Below are 15047 nucleotides of genomic sequence, written 5' to 3' on the forward strand. Positions count from 1 at the left end.
TTAATCTTTAATTGAGCTCTTTGGTCTTGTATTTGAGTTTGGATTCATCCAAACTGTTTTGTTACTCTTCTAAGTACCAGTGGTAGTTTAGTTGAATGAAATTATCATGTTTACTTTGCCATAAAAATAGAAATAAAAAATCACAGTTTTATCAATTAATAAGCCCATACCGTAGGTCCGTAACAATTGCTTACATGGAAATATATTTAATGAAAGATGTGGAAGTCATCGTAACAGAACACGTGGTGCATGTCCTCTGCTACATGAACATGCACTAAAACAAATTGGGTTTATTCAATTCCCGAAATCTGTAAAATGTAATCCCAGATTTTGTCAATTAATTCAGCCCTAACTAAATTACTTTACACAACCGTAATTGGAAGTTTCCATAAAAAATCTGAAATAGTATGGAAAATATCCAAACACAACCCAACAAGGCAACCGCTAGTCACGGACCCCACGCCTCATGCTCCGGGCACGTGACTAATCTCCAGACCCCTAAACGCCCTTTATTTTTCGTATACCTCTCTCATGTTGCCACGTGTCCCGTTCCCTCATGATAATAATATCAGCAGTAACGTATTAACACCGTTCTTTCTTTCTTTCTAAATAAATCTTTCCACTTTCCATCATCGCTTCACTCTCTTCGAGCTTCCAACTTCTCTTAGATTGCATTCTGTCCACATTTTTTGTCCGAATTTGCTTATGCTTCAGGTAAATTGGTTTTTCGCTGAATTGTTGGTTGCAATGTTGAAACTTTTTTTGTGAAACTGTATATTATGCGAATTTTATTCTATTTTGCACTTTGATTTAATTATTCTGTGGAGTAGCTAATTTGATTGCACGCCAATTGTTTGTATAAATGATTGCGCTAAATGCTTATTTTGTGCAGTGGATCGTTAAGTTCATTCCATGAGATTCTAACTGTGATCTCTGTGGAGTCGAAAAGCTTTTGTATCGTACTAATGAAGTTCAAATTTAATTATATGCTGTTAGTTTCGTTGCTGCAATGTTCGCATATTTTTGTCTATGTATATGTTAGCTGTGTTTGTACGTTATTTTTGGAAATAACTACCACCCTCTGCCGCATCATCCTCTAAATAGTGATTTTGTATCTCTTTCCTTTTTTTCTGAATATCGACTAATAGTTTATGTGTGTGAATGTGATTATGTTTATACTCGTATATCCCAACCATGGTGGTCTATGTTAATGATTTGGGATTTAGTTCCTTCTTTGACAGCATAAATATTGAGGTCGAAGTTGTGAATTTTGGAGTTAATCATACAATTGAGAAAACATGAGCAACACGATTGGGAATAACTTGCTGCATCAGAGTTTGCTTTCTCCGACAGTTTTAGAGCATCAGAGTCGAAGCAATACTTCAACCTCAATTTGGGGGAATACCTTTCTCCAGCATCAAGCAAATTCACTGACACACCGAGCTCCTATATCTACTGAGTTCCGGGGTAGAAGGCTTACACTGCAGAAAAATAAATTACAGATGGGAAAGATGTATACTATTTTGAGATCCACGAAGGCTGTCTTGGCTGCTGATCCATCTTCTGTGGTAACATTGCGAAACTTTTGAGTAGAATTAACATTATATTAGTTTCTTTATTGTTTCTTCTAGTGGAATGCACATCTCCAGAGATAGTAGCTTGAGATCATTTCAGTTTAATAATTTTAGTTGATTTGATCAAGATGTATGAATCAAGATCTTATTGGAACCCTTTCACTCGTTTAATAGGGGTTTTTCTCCCCATCTAATATAATAATGTGCCAGTCAATTTACTTGGTAATAGTCATTTCTGTCTTTCAAAGTCTCTTTGGTTTTATGGTCGCCCTCATCTATACTGAAAGGCTTGAATTTTACAAAATTTTCAGTTTTTTTGTGGCAATACCATGACTAGTTTCTTTAGGATATTTCATTACTCCTCCATGTGGTGAATGCAGTATCTCAGTTCATTGTCTTTACTGTTTTTGTACTCTAGCAGCAAATGGAGAAGTTCAGACTCGATGAGAAGGTTGAGTTACAGGTATGCATGCAAAAACTGATCTCTGATTTGGGATGCAAACTACATCTTTATCCACTGTGCATATAGGATGATACTTTGACGAAAGGTGCAAGCCAATGTATTGACATCAGAATATTGGATGTAAATAAACAGGTTGATGTTGGGCTTCCGACATCTGGTTCTGCTTCAGTAGTAAATATTCAAGTTACAAGCAGTAGTGACAGCCTACTTCTACATTGGGGAGCGATAAAAAAACAACAGGAGTAAGTGCAATTAAAGTATATACGTATCTATTTACTGTAAAACAGAATCATATATCGAGTTTTAATATTTCTTTTCTCTTGGTTGGTCAGTAAATGGAGTCTTCCGCAAAGTCGTCCAGTTGGAACTATGGTGTACAAAAATAGAGCACTTAGGAGTCCTTTTGTGAAAGTAAGCTTCAGAATGCCACTTGAATTTGAATGGAATGTGTCTCCTGAGTTGTTATAATTGGCAGAACTACATCATTTCTGGTAGATAACATCTTTTTCATGTGATGTCACTTTTTAGTCTGGTGCTAATGCTGCATTGAGTATAGAGATTGATGATCCTGCGATAGAAGCTCTAGAGTTTCTGATATATGACGAAGCCCAGAATAAATGGTAGAGTGAAGCTCTATTATAAATTTTAGAGGCATATGTATTGAACCATGTCATTAGCTTTGTCTTTCTCATGCTCTCAGGTATAAGTACAATGGGGGAAATTTTCATGTTAATTTGCCAAAGACGGAATTTACAATTCCAAACATTTCTGTTCCTGAGGATCTTGTTCAAATCCAAGCATATTTGAGGTGGGAGAGGAAAGGGAAACAGATGTATACCCCAGAACAAGAGAAGGTGTGTATTGTTCTTGCTTTAGCTTCAGCTTACGAACGCAGTAGCTGCCATATAATGATGGTTCCATGTGTTTCTTTTTCTGGTTTCGCACAAAATGATTAGTTCTGTCCTGGAATTACTTTTTCTGGTTTCTCAACAATGATGAAGAAAATTTGATGTTTTATGTGATATAATTATTGAAATCACTACATGTGAGATCTAGTAATATGTCTTGAATTAATATGTACAAACTGTCAAATATATTCTAGTACTTGAATGTTGAATCAGTTGCCCGCCTTTTGGTTTATTTGAAGTTTTGATCCTTTGTAATATGCTAGTTGATATTGGGGTCTTTCATATAATTATTGGTCATATAGCTGTTTGATTTTGTTCTTACTCACGTTTTCATGTCTTTTAAACAGGAGGAGTACGAGGCTGCTCGAATGGAGCTGTTGGAAGAAGTAGCTAGGGGTGCTTCCACACAGGACCTCAGAGCAAAGTTAACAAGTAAAAGTGGTACAAGTGAAAGCAAAGACCAATTTGTTTCTGAATCAAAGAGCATTGCATCAAAGAGCAATATACCTGATGATCTTGTTCAAATACAAGCATATATAAGATGGGAAAAAGCGGGAAAGCCAAACTTCTCTGCCGAGCAGAAACTTGTAAATATTGAATCTTTCGTGTGCTTTCTGTAGCAGTTGTCATAATAATTGCATATCATTTATTCACATAGTAAATGCTACCTCTATTTATGGGGTTAGAAGTCTACTGTTTGTTCCTAACACCTTTTTTTATCTAAATACCATTCATTTTGACAGAAAGAATTTGAAGAAGCGAGAAAAGAGTTGCAAGTTGAACTAGACAAGGGTTCATCTCTTGAAGATATACGGAAAAAGATAACCAAAGGAGAGATACAAACCAATGTTCCCAAGAAACAGGCCACAAAAACTAATTTCTCCAATGATAGAGTTCAGCGCAGGAAAAGGGACATAATGTCACTTCTCACTAAGTTTGAACCGAAGTCCATCAAGGAAAATATCTCCCCTGCACCAGAAGTTTTATCTGCTATTAAACAGTTCTCTATGGATAAGGAAGCTCACATTGATGGCCCTATTCTGAACAAGAAAATTTATAAGCTTGGTGATAAGGAATTCCTGGTATGTCTGTAATATCCTATATATTCTCCCTTACAAAATTTTAAACATTGAGCAAATGTTTTATGATATTGTTTTGTTTCTTAAGGTACTTGTAGCGAAGTCCTCAGGCAAGACAAAAGTCTATCTGGCTACAGATCTTCCCGATCCTGTTGTTCTCCACTGGGCTTTGTCCAAAAATGCTGGAGAATGGACAGTACGTCAAAAAACCTATTAATAATTAGTATTTTCTTTTTTTCAGTTAGTACTGTAGTTTTGACTGTTCGGTTGATAATGGCTGAATATGTTCCAGGCACCTCCCTCAACTATGATGCCCCCTGATTCAGTTTCTTTAGACACGGCTGCCGAAACAAATTTCACAACCATTTCTGTCAATAATCAGCCATACAAGGTTTGGAAATGAACTTTTGTATGTTTCCCATGTGCCTTGATACCAAAAGACTAGATATCAACTCATGAGTCATGAGCTTAAGAAAATAACTTCTTCCTAGACTACTCTTTCAGATTCAATCATTGGAAATAGCAGTTGAAGATGAAAACTTTGTGGGGATGCCATTTGTTCTTTTGTCTGGTGGAAACTGGATTAAGAACAGCGGCTCAGACTTTTATGTTGAGTTCAAAACTAGCCCTGCGAAGGTTCAAAAGGTATGAATAACCTCCTTTTTGTCCTTTCTAGATTTCCATTGCACATCTGTTTCCATATTATATATTGACTATTCTGGATGTTTATTTTATGGCAAAAGGATGCAGGAGACGGGGAGGGAACAGCAAAGTTTTTGTTGGATAAAATAGCAGACTTGGAAAGTGAAGCCCAGAAGTCATTTATGCATAGGTGAGAAATCTACTTGTATCTCTAAATGTCTGAATAGAGCATTCTTTCACATTCCAAACTCATGATAACATTTCTTATGAGCAATTTCATTCTTCATTTTCCTTATATCCAAGCTTCTATTGATATTGGAATTACTTTTTGGCTTTGGGGGCATGATATATTATGTGGTGTGTAACATGTATATCCTACAGATTCTAAAATTCCTGCTTAGAGTTTATAGTATTATTATGACAACCCAATGCATGCGACCGAGTCTTGGGCTTCTGGATCTTGGGCCTTGACTTGTCAACTGGAGCTGAGATGCATACAAACTGAGTTAAAAATTCTTCAAAAGTGACTTCTTTAATTTTGCATGGCCTCAGCGTTTATGAATTCTGAAACGTTTCTTATTTCTTTAGCTATGTCAAGTTGCTCCTTTAATTTAGAAACATTGCTTGTACATTCAAGATGTATGACCCACCACCTCATTTTTATGGGGGGAGATGTTGTCTTGTAGCCTTTTGTTCTTGAGGAAAACAGATTATATGTTGATATTCCACTCAATGTACCTTATTTCATATCATATATTAGGATAATTTACTATGTGTTAACACCATGATGTTTCCTACAGATTCAATATTGCAGCAGACTTGATGGAACAAGCGACTAGTGCAGGTGAAGTAGGTCTTGCTGGCATTCTTGTGTGGATGAGATATATGGCAACAAGACAACTCATCTGGAACAAAAATTACAATGTAAAACCACGGTAGGATTCCTAATCTGCAATTGTTTTAATGGGTGGGTTTTCCATTCCTGGAAATCTGGGTCCCCTCCTTTCTGTTGTCCACAGATAGGGTATCCTATGAATTGCCCAAGCTCTTAGTTTCTGAAAATATTTGGTTCCGTAACATATGTTTTTGAGGAAGTTGAATGAAAGGGCCTCTGCAATGGATGGCAGAGGATCATGTGCTACATGTATCTTTTTTTTCTTCTAACTCTTATCAATTTCAGTTTAGTTGAAATTTAAATTCTTGTCTTGGTGCAGAGAGATAAGCAAAGCTCAAGACAGGCTTACAGATTTACTGCAGAATGTCTACAAAAGCTGTCCTGAGTATCGTGAAATCTTACGCATGATTTTGTCAACTGTCGGACGTGGAGGTGAAGGTGATGTGGGGCAACGAATTAGGGATGAAATATTAGTCATTCAGGTAGTTTTCTTAAGCATGCTGCCCCCCCCCCCCCCTCCTTTGTGGATCTTTGGGTTTGATAATGCTGCACAATTTATTATCCAATTCCAGAGAAACAATGACTGCAAAGGTGGACTGATGGAAGAATGGCATCAAAAACTTCATAATAACACTAGTCCTGATGATGTTGTAATCTGTCAGGTATTCAGGATGAAATAAGCAAACAATCATTTGACTGATCTTAACAGCACACACTCACTTGCATGTTTACAAGTTTCACCAAATGATTTTAATCACACCTATCACAGGCACTGATGGACTATCTCAAGAGTGACTTTGACATTAGTGTTTACTGGAAGACCTTAAATGATAATGGAATAACAAAAGAGCGTCTCCTTAGTTACGACCGTGCTATACACTCTGAACCTAATTTTAGGCGGGATCAAAAGGATGGACTTCTGCGTGATCTTGGACATTACATGCGAACATTGAAGGTTAGAGCTTTTTGTCACGTCTGTATGACCAATTCAACACTGGCACACACAGTTGATTCCAATAACTGCTTGTTTGTATGCGTCCGAGTCATTCAAAGTTAATGCCTGCAGAATAAGATATAAAATGTTTTCTAATTCCAAAAATTTTCATTTCACATAATAAAGACTTGCAGATTTTCCGATTCCCTGTTTTTCCACTACATCTTGGCCAGCTGGTTTATTTCTGAGCAGTATCTAACAACTAATCATGCTTAATTTCCAAAATTTTATTCTACTTCGGTGCAGGCAGTTCATTCAGGTGCAGATCTTGAGTCTGCCATCACAAATTGCTTGGGATACAAAGATGAGGTAATTCCATTCATAGTAATTCATTATCAGCTAGTCTCATCCCTCCTGCAATGATTCTAAGTGGTATTCAATTCACATCAGGGACAAGGTTTCATGGTTGGAGTGCAGATAAATCCTGTCCAAGGCTTACCAGCAGGATTTCCGGTAGTGCCAATTCTTCAATATGCAATGATCCTTAGCATAGTGAAATTCTGAATTATTTTGCTAAATCTTTCTGATTATGAGAACAGGAACTACTCCGATTTGTTATAAACCACATTGAAGATAGGAATGTTGAAGCCCTGCTTGAGGTATATCAAATTCTTGTGATAGTTCCTCTTTTAATCTTGAAAAACCCTTAGTTTGTCAGCCCCTTTAATGCATTGCTGGTGGATATGCTTTTGCACTCAGGGATTGCTTGAGGCTCGTCAGGAGCTTAGACCATTGCTTTCCCAATCGAATGACCGCTTGAAGGATATTTTATTCCTGGATATTGCCCTAGACTCTGCAGTTAGAACAGCTGTAGAACGTGGATATGAAGAGCTAAATAATGCTAGCCCTGAGGTATCATATAAACCTTATTATTGTCCTTTAACTAATTTTTTATGTTCCCCCCTCCTTTATTATAATTTGATCGGACTGCAAATTCTGCAGAAAATCATGTACTTCATTTCTCTTGTTGCTGAGAACCTCACACTTTCCGTGGGCGATAATGAAGATCTCCTTTATTGCTTAAAGGTGAGGAGCAATGAAACAGAAGTGCCAGTTGTTTGTTCATATTTATGAACTAATGTTTCTTCAATATGCCTCATATTTTGAGTCCTTATAAACATCTCTACATGCATTTGGAACTTTCTAGTTAACATAATTCTATTTGCTCATGGAAATTTCGGAGGCCTCATACCTTTTTTCCTTATAATACACGTCTGCAATGTATGATCTTTCTTCGTTAATGCATTTTCTAGGTGATGGAAGATTTTTTCGCTTTGCTGATTTTAGTTTTCTTCTCATACTAAGGGGTGGAATTTAGCCCGGAGCATGTTCAAGAGCAGGGATGAGCACTGGGCATTGTTTGCCAAATCAGTCCTTGACAGAACTCGGCTTTCACTTGCAAGCAAGGCCGAGGCATACCATCAGTTACTGCAACCTTCAGCAGAGTATCTTGGCACACTGCTTGGGGTGGATCAGGGGGCTGTATGTAAACATTGGAACCTGTGTAGTCCTTTTGGAGCCTTTTCTCATTTCAACTCATAATTAACATTGTAAATATTTCGTGCAGGTCAATATATTTACTGAAGAAATAATTCGGGCAGGATCAGCAGCTTCACTGTCCTCCCTTCTCAATCGGCTTGATCCAGTTCTTCGAAAAACTGCTAATCTAGGAAGGTCATAAATTTTACTAGCGCACCAAGATAGAAAATTTATAATTTTGCATCAATCCAGTTACAATAATGTTTCCTAAGAACTTTAGCACCAGGGAACTCTGACCATGTTTACTCAGTCAGACGAGGGATGACATTTCTGAGATCATATGAAAACGCAAACATATAGTTGTTGAACTAGCATTAATAGCTTACTAACGTGTGTCCCATATTTTGTTTCAGTTGGCAGGTCATCAGTCCAGTTGAAGCTGTTGGATATGTTGTTGTAGTTGATCAATTGCTTTCTGTTCAGAATAAGTCTTACTCAAGACCAACAATATTGGTTGCAAAATCTGTTAAAGGAGAGGAAGAAATTCCTGATGGTGCTGTAGCAGTACTGACACCAGACATGCCTGATGTTCTCTCGCATGTTTCTGTTCGAGCCAGGAACAGTAAGGTTGTATTTCTGTTAATGCTTAGTTGTTCGGTGCGATTGCTGGCTCTCAATATCCCTCCGTAGCTCCACTAAGAGTTCTCTTTTTTGTAGGTTTGTTTTGCCACTTGCTTTGATCCCAACATATTGGCTAACATCGAGGCACATGAAGGAAAGTTGCTGCGCTTAAAACCTACATCTGCAGATGTGGTATACAGGTAATTCAGGATAAACCAAGTTTACTGTTCATGTTCATTAAAATCAAAGAGATCAGGGACACTTGAGTTCTTTTTTGCTTCTTTTCTTTCTTCACATTTGCAAATAATCCTAGACCCAGAAATCCTGCACTTTATGGTTTTGTGAAGGCGAAAGTTGATCCTTCCTATTTGTATCTTTGCTGTAGTGAGATGAAAGATGATGAGCTAGTAAGTTCAGCTAATTCAAATGAAGCTTCATCTGCTCCATCTTTGTCTTTGGAGAGAAAGGAGTTCTCTGGAAGATATGCGATAGCATCTGAGGAATTCACTAATGAACTGGTTGGCCTCTTACATTTAACTTTATACTTTTAATGTCTCCTCTTTTGTTATCTTATTTCATGTTCTCTATCCATTTAAAGCTCTAGGAGGACAATCTGCCTGTTGGAGATTCAGCTGTAAACTAAACTTATACTAAATGTATGTTTTAAATTTGTCCAGGTTGGAGCCAAATCACGCAATATCGCACACCTAAAAGGAAAAGTTCCATCTTGGGTTAACATTCCAACCTCTGTTGCTTTACCATTTGGTACTTTTGAAGCAGTCCTTTCAAATAATCTAAATCAGGTTATACTTTTTTGCTACACACCTTCTCATGCTCCTTTTTGTACACATTACCCTTCATCCAATTCTTCTAAATTCGTTTATCTGCATGATTGTGTGGTACTGTGCAATTGTACCCATTTCTTTCATTTGGCTTAAAATGCTCTTAGCCTCTTAGGAACACTTTTCCTCTGAAAATATGCAGTGTTCTCACTGAGCCTCATGGATAAAACTCTATGTAGTCAAGAGAAAATTCAATATTTCCTTTATAAAATCTCTTTTGACAATTAATGAAAATTAAATTTCTTAAACCGCAACCGCTCTATGATCATTACTCGTTGAAAGTTTTCAGGTGCGCTTTGGATTGTGAAACTACAGCTTTCTCTAAAAGCTCTACGGATTAAATCATTTGAAGAATTAAATTGAATTAGAATGTTCTCATTTATGTGGTTGATTGACACTAATATGGTATATCCCCTTTTAGTTCAGGACATATGGGTGGTATGTATCTGTGGTAGCAGATTTTCTTATGAAATGAAATCCCTGACATCATCATTTCACACTATGATGTGAACATAACTGCTTAACAATCTGTTGATTTTCCATTTTAATCTGGAACTCGGCAGGTTGTGGCAGAAAAATTGCTAGTTCTGAAGAAAAAGTTATATGAAGGAGACTTCAGTTGCCTTGGTGAGATTCGAAATACAGTTTTGGAACTTTCAGCACCACCACAGTTGGTAAGTCCCCTTTTAGTGGCATCACTTTTTGGTGACTGGGCATTTACCATTTTATTAAATTGAGCAGATTTACCCTGTGCTTTCCAATAAGTGCTGCAATCCTGCAAATCAGTAGCTAGAATCTAAACCCTATCAACCTAGTTTAGTTTATGGTTAACTACAAAGATGACCTTGACATCATTTATGCAAACATAAAATTGGCCTTATATGTTGATGGTCAAACCTCAATGATAGTTTTTGTAACTGACATAATAAATTACTACATGGGCTTGAGATAAAAAAGATTACTCCGAAATTGGCAGTCTTGAGAAAGTGATCATTTCAGATGTCCCATATTTTACTTGAAAAACCTTGTCTCAGATTAAAGAGCTCAAGGAGAAGATGCAAAGTTCTGGCATGCCATGGCCTGGTGATGAAGGTGCAGAGAGATGGGAACAAGCATGGATGGCCATAAAGAAGGTAAGCTTATACACAAAGGCACCAATACTTGCACATTTTATGGAAACTCTGCCATCTTTTGATAACCATTGATTCAAGAACTGATCTTTATATAGCCAAATATTTAGTTATCTGCATTTTCTAGGTATGGGCCTCAAAATGGAATGAGAGGGCATACTTCAGTACAAGAAAAGTGAAGCTTGATCATGACTGTCTTTGCATGGCTGTCCTAGTTCAAGAAATAGTAAATGCTGATTATGCATTTGTTATCCATACCACTAATCCATCTTCTGGGGATTCATCAGAAATATATGCTGAGGTAATATACTTTATGAACTGTTAAAACGTTTTGGTAGAGGCAGGTTTTGGTAGACCGCCCCAATCGATGTCCATAACCTCAGAGATAACAAAAAAACATGTGAGCCCAAGAGCTGGTACAGAAAAACTAGTCAAGCATCACCTACCTAAAATCAAAATCCAAAAACACATAAAAATTGGAGCAAAACCCGAAGAATGGGCCCACACAGAAAAATTATATGAAAAGATATTGGTGTTGAATTTAACTAAAGAAGACGTATGAAAAGTTTCTGCTTAAAAAGCTTTTCTGTTGAAGATCTCCAAATCTCATGTAGTTCTGAGGTATTGAACTATCTAACAAAGGGTAACACATGCTTTGTCGTGAATAGGTTGTCAAGGGGCTTGGAGAGACACTCGTGGGAGCGTATCCAGGTCGTGCACTAAGCTTTATTTGCAAGAAAAATGACCTGAAATCTCCTCATGTAAGTTATTAACCTGAGGCTTGCAGCACATCTGGATGTGTCATATCCCTTGGGTGACATGGTATATTTTTATGTCAATAGTGGTACTGTCGAGATTATATTTTCGTATTTTCTACCCTTTTGTTGAGCTTTCCTGCAAAATATTACTACTTCCATAAAGATTAAAGAAATCTAGTGCACAGTTTATCATCATGAGAATTGTATGAGGTCATTTTTGCATAAAGCATTTAACTATTGACTGATGAAAATTTTGTTCATATGCTTTGTCCTTCCAGATTTTGGGTTACCCCAGCAAACCTATTGGCCTTTTTATTAGGCGGTCTATAATTTTCCGGTCAGATTCAAATGGTGAGGATCTAGAAGGTTATGCTGGTGCTGGGCTTTATGATAGGTAAGTTCTCTCTCTCTCTCTCTCTCTCTCTCTCTCTCTCTCTCTGTGTTCCGTTTAACATTTAAAGTAGCATATTTAGTGCCATTGAATCAGAAACGGTTCCAAACCATAAAAGAAACAATAATATTGAGTAATTCAGTTGAGGTGGCATTACCATACCTCCGAGTCAAAAACAAGTAGTATCCGAAAGGTGGCTCTTTTAATGGCACATGATCTTCGGAATAATATAACTAAGTTTTGGTTGCTGTTTCTTGCAGTGTCCCAATGGACGAAGAGGATAAAGTGGTGCTTGATTACTCATCTGATGCATTAATGATTGATGGTGACTTCCGTCATTCAATTCTCTCTAGCATAGCCGTTGCAGCAAATGCCATTGAGGAGCTATATGGATCCCCCCAAGATATTGAAGGCGTTGTCAAGGATGGAAAAATTTATGTCGTCCAAACAAGACCACAAATGTGATCAATTTACTTGGAATCCAAATGAATTCTGGGATGCAAATGGCCTACTACGACTAAACACGAGTCCCAACGAGCAGCATCGACTATAAGGGCAATGTCTCTCGCAGATACACTAGGTAGGTGCCTGAAAAGAATCAGGTAGTGGTAGTTTATATATCAAGTGTCAGTATATATTGATGCAAATGATACAAATAGGGCAATAACACGCCTGTTCAGTGTTCATATTCAAGCTATACTGTGTCTGCATCTGTTGTACGCTCTATACATACTCTTCACTTTATTTATAATAACTTCATAAGCATTGGGAGAATGGTATAGAAATGGTATTTTCTGGTGAAATACATCTACTGGGAGATGGAACTATTTGCCATGATAGCAGACATCATCCACTAATACCATGTTGTGGTCTTGTTTGGACGACATGGTATTAGTATTCATCAACTAAAAAATAAATGAATACTTCACATGAAGTGCAACAAAAGGCACAATTTGAGGAAAGATGAATAGTTATTTTGGTGGTTCAATAACTGATGATGGGTTTCTTAATTCATGAAGAAAACAAGCAAAACGCAAACACATATTATAAGGATGATGATGCAAATTGCTGAGAGACCATGATAGAAGTCACTAGTAGCTCTTCTCCATACTAAACTAAAATAATCAAAACTGAATAATATAGAATATACTGAATAAAATACTAAAATAATCAAAACTGAATAATATAGAATATAAAATCATCGTTCGTTGTTGGAAATAAGAACATAGGCTAACTTTTTGTGAGAGAATGATGAAATAGCAAATTGGTTTTTCCATTCAGATTATCTGTCAATTTTTTTTTTGTTTGGTCAAAAAAAAAAAGACAGAAAAAAAATAATAAAAAAATCACCAGCCATAGTAACCTTGCTTGTCATATTTTTCCACTGATGATTGGACTATTGAAGCCCACGACAGAATTCAATTCAGATGGTCAAAGTCATTTTACTTTCCTAAAAAATATACATCCACAAATGAACATTGGCAAAACAATGTATTTTGTGGTTAGTAGTCTTGTCACCTCTAATCTTTAGGTCGGTATATATATTTAAATAGTTCATATTTTTGTTGGGTCAAAGTGATTTCTCTAACTACCTCTTAATAATTTCATTATAGTCCCTTGGTTTCATATTCACATAGTCGACATACAAGATTTGGGTCAGCTCATGTTATAGCTAGTTGGTTTGCACTCAATTATATTGATCACGTTTACACAACTAATCACTTTGAATAACATATGGGGCTTACAAGGAAGAAAAGAACGGTTAGACCTGTAAAACTTTATAAAATTTGTGTTGTTTGAAATATTTGGAATTATAGAAATGGGGTGGTGTTTAAGAACTCCTTGGCAAATGGCGAAGATTTAGTGGAGATAATCAAAGTTAATTAGGTTTTGCTTTTGCATCTCAAATTTAGCTCCTAACACGTCTTATTTTAACTTGGGAAATTGAATTTGTAATCCATCTCATGATCTTGTTTTATTATAACTAGCAGAAAGAACGTACATTGTACGTGTAATTAATGTTATTTTATTTGATAATTTATTATTTTAAAAAATCTATTAATTCATTACTTTTATTAGATTATTTATTGGATGGATATATTCATTTATAAGCCTTATCAATAGCTATAGAAATATATCACATAGATTTAGTGTAATATCTAATGAATTAATATATTCTTATAAATATATAATATGTAAAATAATTTTAAAATAAAATATATAATATGGGTAAAATAGGCAATCCACAAGTTGTGTCTTAAAATGTCTTAGGCTCTTTTTCTATTAGTATAGATTGCAAGTTTTTGGAATATATGGTTCATTATTAAATGGCACCTCTCGTGCGTTTTGTGAATAAATTTTACTACTTGCGTAAAAAAATAATCGACATACAAAATGTAGAGGTGGCATGAAGCAAAAAGAATTAGTTTCGTGAATATGGGGTGTGCATGCCTATATATGTATGCAATGAACAACATCATCTTGTTGAAGATGATAATGAGTAATGGAGTAATGGGCCAACAGGTATGATGGTGGTAGCATGGATTAGCCATCATCCCGTCACCCAAAACCCACAATTAACAAACATTCTATCCTTCCTTTTTTAATTAAGATACTACTCCCACCCTTCTTCAATCATGCCTACCAAAAATTTCACTTTGGACGTTTACAATACACATCCATTGCCCTATGAGACCTATAATAATTACTGTGTTTCAAAATAAATATACGTAATTTTTGTGTATCTATTGGTTGTTTATATATTGGCTTTAGATAAAAGTTGGGACATAATCATTGCCCATGTTCTTTATTTCATGTTTGAAAGTGTCACTTTGTATTAGTCCAGCTTTAAATTTGTGATGGATACTTGATCTTGCAAAAGGTGAAAAACGAAACCCAAAGAAGCCTCTAGTATTCCTTTCCAAAAACCATAGTTTTTCCTCAATTTTGGGGAACATTAATTTTGGAGTACATGATATTGCTTTTCTTAGAGTTTGTGACATTCTTTTCATTTTTTTTCACTTCTTCCATCTCTTGGATTGAGGAATCTTGATATGCATGCTACTCAAATAGGAGCTGTGACTGAATGAGGAATTGATTTATGCAGTTCAGTATAATAAAATACGTACCTAGACAGTTTTCCACTATATTTTGATTTTTAGTCCTCTAATAATTGAAAATTTTCTAAGAAATGAATGGGTAATCCTATTCGGTATTCTTTTTTTGGCCTATAGCCTAGCCTCCATACTTAGTAATAATAATAAAAAAATAT

At 36.1% G+C, this 15047-nt stretch overlaps 1 protein-coding gene across 4 annotated transcripts; it reads left to right on the top strand.

The window, feature by feature from the left end:
• Positions 1-546: 546 nt before the first annotated feature.
• Positions 547-12550, top strand: LOC130993633 (alpha-glucan water dikinase, chloroplastic). 4 transcript variants are annotated; one of them, XM_057918597.1, is made up of 34 exons: positions 547-714; positions 1242-1568; positions 1996-2037; positions 2170-2279; positions 2370-2448; positions 2566-2657; positions 2738-2891; positions 3293-3532; positions 3689-4027; positions 4113-4220; positions 4317-4415; positions 4529-4669; positions 4768-4856; positions 5467-5601; positions 5881-6043; positions 6134-6223; positions 6331-6516; positions 6802-6864; positions 6946-7008; positions 7095-7154; positions 7255-7407; positions 7498-7581; positions 7861-8037; positions 8123-8229; positions 8448-8661; positions 8752-8855; positions 9041-9173; positions 9333-9458; positions 10061-10171; positions 10532-10630; positions 10755-10928; positions 11296-11388; positions 11664-11779; positions 12037-12550. In XM_057918597.1, the coding sequence occupies exons 2-34, from the start codon at positions 1299-1301 to the stop codon at positions 12239-12241; spliced, it is 4419 nt and encodes a 1472-aa protein (XP_057774580.1). In that variant the 5' UTR covers positions 547-714; positions 1242-1298; the 3' UTR covers positions 12242-12550. The 4 variants fall into 4 exon arrangements, with proteins under 4 accessions (XP_057774580.1, XP_057774577.1, XP_057774579.1 ...); XM_057918594.1 differs by having other exon boundaries at positions 578-714; positions 1227-1568; positions 1993-2037; XM_057918596.1 differs by having other exon boundaries at positions 578-714; positions 1227-1568.
• The last annotated feature ends 2497 nt before the right edge of the window (positions 12551-15047 follow it).

Source organism: Salvia miltiorrhiza, chromosome 7 (genome assembly GCF_028751815.1).
Source record: "Salvia miltiorrhiza cultivar Shanhuang (shh) chromosome 7, IMPLAD_Smil_shh, whole genome shotgun sequence".
NCBI classification, from domain to species: Eukaryota; Viridiplantae; Streptophyta; class Magnoliopsida; order Lamiales; family Lamiaceae; genus Salvia; species Salvia miltiorrhiza.